Here is a 3,843-nt window from a genome sequence, read left to right on the forward strand (position 1 = left end):
GGGCAACCTTTACACGCAGAGGGTGGTACGTGTATGGAATGAGCTGCCAGAGGATGTGGTGAAGGCTGGTACAATTGCAACATTTAAGAGACATTTGGATGGGTATATGAATAGGAAGGGTTTGAAGGGATATGGGCCGGGTGCTGGTAGGTGGGACTAGATTGGGTTGGGATATCTGGTCGGCATGGATGGGATGGACCGAAGGGTCTGTTTCCATGCTGTACATCTCTATGACTCTATGAAAAGTGTCTTTATTATTTAAACCTTGACCTGTTAATCTCAGTAAGGCCAGTGACTTAAAACAGTTGACCTCCATACTCCACAGGATTGTTTAGTGGTAGAATTGAGGGAAAAGAAATTGGATAGGGAAAAGATCAACTGTGGGCCCCTTATGTAGTTGAATAGTCTTCCAGCAATAATTGTGTAAGGTCATTCTTACATGCAAGCTACTTGAGTGACACTAATAAAATGGCTGTATCCAAGGTCAAACACAAAATTGCACTTTCAGGAGACAAAAAGTAATAAAGTGATCAAGCAGGCAAGCAGATTCTTGCCTTTACTCACCACGGAATAGAATATAAAAGCTGGGACGTTATGCCAGTACATTCTAAACTGCTTGACAGGCCACAGCCTAACTACGTGCATGATGTGGAGATGCTGGTGTTGGACTGGGATGGACAACGTTAAAAAAATCACACAACACCAGGTTATAGTCCAACAGGGTTTTTTGGGAGTACCAGCTTTCGGAGCGCTACTCCTTCGCTAGTCTGGTCACCACATTGCAGGAATTCGTACTTTTACCTGGACCGGAGAATTTTAGTTACAAATAAAAAAATGGGTATGTTGGGATTCTCTTCTTTATAGCAACAGAAACTAAGAGGAGAGCTGAGTGATGTGTATAAAAATGAAGGCTCCAGATAGTGAGTAGGAAATTCCTATTGCCCTGGATTGCAAGGGTAAATATTTAAGGTAAGAAGTGGAGGCTTCACAGGGATTTGATGGGAAATCTTTGTCACCCAGAGGGATGTGAAACTCACTGAGATAGACACTTTTATTTAAAAGGCATTTGAGTGGGCAATTGAAGTCCCATAATCTACAATTCAACAGACCAGGCATTGAAAAGTGGGATGATACTGGATGGTTACTTGGCTAGCAAGGATATAATGGCACAAACGCCCAGTTTCTGAGCTTTAATTTTCAATAATTCAAGTAAAACTGGTCCAGGAGCTGGTGGGTGGTGGGGGTATTTGTAGTCCTGGCTTAAGGTTTGGTGCTGAGGTCCTCTCATGTGGAATTGTGCTTTGCTTTCCTTCCCCAGAGACGATGGATGTCTTCAATACCAAAAGCCTGGCCATGCAGGCACAGAAGAAACTTCTGGGCAAGATGGCGTCCAAAAGCATGGTCAACATCTTCATCGACGACACGAGCAGTGAGGTCCTGGATGAACTTTACTATGTGACCAAGGAATACACGCGAAACAAAAAGGAAGCCCAGAAGGTCATCAAAAACCTCATAAAGGTGGTGGTTAAACTCGGAGTTCTCTACAGGAACAACCAGTTCAATGCAGACGAGCTGGTGTTGGTGGACAAGTTCCGCAAGAAGGTCCATCAGTTGGCTATGACAGCCGTCAGCTTCCACCAAATTGACTTCACGTTCGACAGGCGTGTTCTTGCGAACATCCTGAATGAATGCAGGGAGTTGCTGCACCAGGCCATCAAACGGCACCTAACATCCAAGTCCCACGGGCGCATTGACCACATCTTTAACCATTTTGCGGACTGTGAATTCCTGGCGACACTGTACGGCCCCACAGAGCCCTATCGCGCACATGTGCAGAAGCTTTGTGAAGGGGTCAACAAAATGCTAGAAGATGGCAACATTTGACTGGGACATTTGCGAGAATGACTGACTGTGTGGGTGCACTGTGAGGTGGGGGGATTTGTTTGAAAACAAAAATGCGCGGCAAAAAACGTTTGTTTTGATGAGATTCCTTTTTTCATACTGATGGCAAAGTACCCTAACCACAATATGATGCTGAAGTATCTTTCTACAGGGATCCATTTAATAATTAGGGCATTGAACTGTAGTCTACCCAATTCCTAAGCCTGATCGCACATTATTATACACTCAGGCTCTGCAAGAAATACAGAGGCCTTCCTTAAATGGGTGCTTTTAAAGCCAAGCCCTTTGTCCAAGCAGTTGGAAATAAGTGTGGCCTTGTGAGGGAAGTAGCTTTTACATTGCACATCATTTCCAGTCCAACTGATGAATGGATGATTTACAGCAGCTGTGTTGACCCAAATAGTTTTGTTTCAAATACAATCAAATCCATCAATCACTATTCTTAGACAAACCGGCTGTTGTTGGTCACAAAATGGGTAAGTGAGATCAGATGTGTCTTGCTTGTCCTGGGGGGGTAGAGTGCAAGAAGGTTGGTGAGTGGACATTCAGTCGGGTTTCCAGATTGGCTATCCAATAAACCTGGCTCAAAACTCTCTGAAGGTGAGATTCAATTTGACTGTCCTGTTCCTGCAACCAAACAGCCTAGCCACTTTCCTTACCTGGGCTCAGGTGCATGATTGAGATACACAGTGGGGTGTGATTCCCTTCAGTGAGTGTCAGTGCCTTTGAGGGAGGAAGGGATAAAAATCAGGATGGACATGGCCAAGGAAGAGTGCAAGCCAAGTCGGTCAAGCACTTCCAGCCACTGTGAGCCACCAGAACGGTCGTACAATTACAAACCTCAGCCTCAGGCAAATAAAAACACCAACTCTGAGTAAGACTGTGGTTTTAGCCTGAAGCCATTAATTTAATACAATGTTAAGTGGGCTTACTGTTGCTGTTCCAGACTTGTACAGTTGACCTTCTACCACCAGTGTCAGGCGATTACTGTATATACCGTGTATATTTGAAATGGAACGATGCCAGCTATGATGCATGTGGGCTTTTCTTTAGGCTTTGAGACACAAGCTTCTGGATCTGTTTGTGAATGATTGCCTATCAGCTTTCTGTACTTGGACCCATTTTGAATCGTTGAAGTCTTTTTTTTGGCGGGGGGAAGGACACTGTATTGGTTTTCAAACCTGTTCTAATGTGAAATGACTTAAATGCTGTGGTTCTAATCTATATTTCTATCGCTTCTCTGCTTTACTTATTTGTATTAAGTTCACAGACAAAAAAATGGTCAAATTTCCTTCAACTCTCCTCTCTTAGTCAGCTACTAACTCTCACTTCCCTAACAGTACTGTTGCTAAATCTACGTTCATGTTTACTGAGCCACATGGTGTTTGTAGAGTTAATCGAACACTTAACTAGCATCAGAAGTATTTCAACTGCTTTGAGAAAGGGATAAATATCAACCAGTACCACCAGCAGTGGCCCATCTGAGAAAGTGAGTGTAGATATTAACCAGGTCAAGTTTGAGCTGAGCACTGATGGCCACAGGATTTGATTATTGTGGCAACGCTTGCTATCTAGGCACATTACAAAAAGAGACCATTTCAGCATCAGGGTTGTACTAAGCCACATCAGTTTTATTTTGTTTCAAAAATATATCTTATTCATTAAATTAGTAGATGTGTTTTACAGTACAATGCAAATGTGAGAATTCTCAATGAAATACTAGGTTAAACATGGTATGCAGTAAATTACAACTCCTCAATCAGCTTACAGTGCAGATTGCAATTACATTGCATTAAACATTCTCTGGTTCACATGGCCCAAGGGCTTTTGCACTGCTTCCAGCCTCTCAGTATACAATAGCAGTCAGACTCTGTTTACAGCCATTGCAAAGACTGGATGTGTCAAGGTTTAGTGCTTTGCTCAGTAGGGAGTCCTGGACCT

General features: G+C 43.2%; 1 protein-coding gene across 2 annotated transcripts in view; it reads left to right on the top strand.

The window, feature by feature from the left end:
• The window catches only part of tnfaip8l1 (tumor necrosis factor, alpha-induced protein 8-like 1), a 67,513-nt gene extending 63,924 nt beyond the window's left edge, over positions 1–3,589 (top strand). For both annotated transcript variants that reach the window (XM_043720982.1, XM_043720980.1), the window contains exon 2: positions 1,319–3,589. In XM_043720982.1, coding sequence (XP_043576917.1) covers positions 1,324–1,884 — 561 coding nt within the window. In that variant the 5' untranslated portion in view covers positions 1,319–1,323 and the 3' untranslated portion in view covers positions 1,885–3,589. The remainder of the gene's footprint in view (positions 1–1,318) is intronic.
• The last annotated feature ends 254 nt before the right edge of the window (positions 3,590–3,843 follow it).

The sequence above is a fragment of the Chiloscyllium plagiosum genome, chromosome 31 (assembly GCF_004010195.1).
Source record: "Chiloscyllium plagiosum isolate BGI_BamShark_2017 chromosome 31, ASM401019v2, whole genome shotgun sequence".
Taxonomy (NCBI): Eukaryota; Metazoa; Chordata; class Chondrichthyes; order Orectolobiformes; family Hemiscylliidae; genus Chiloscyllium; species Chiloscyllium plagiosum.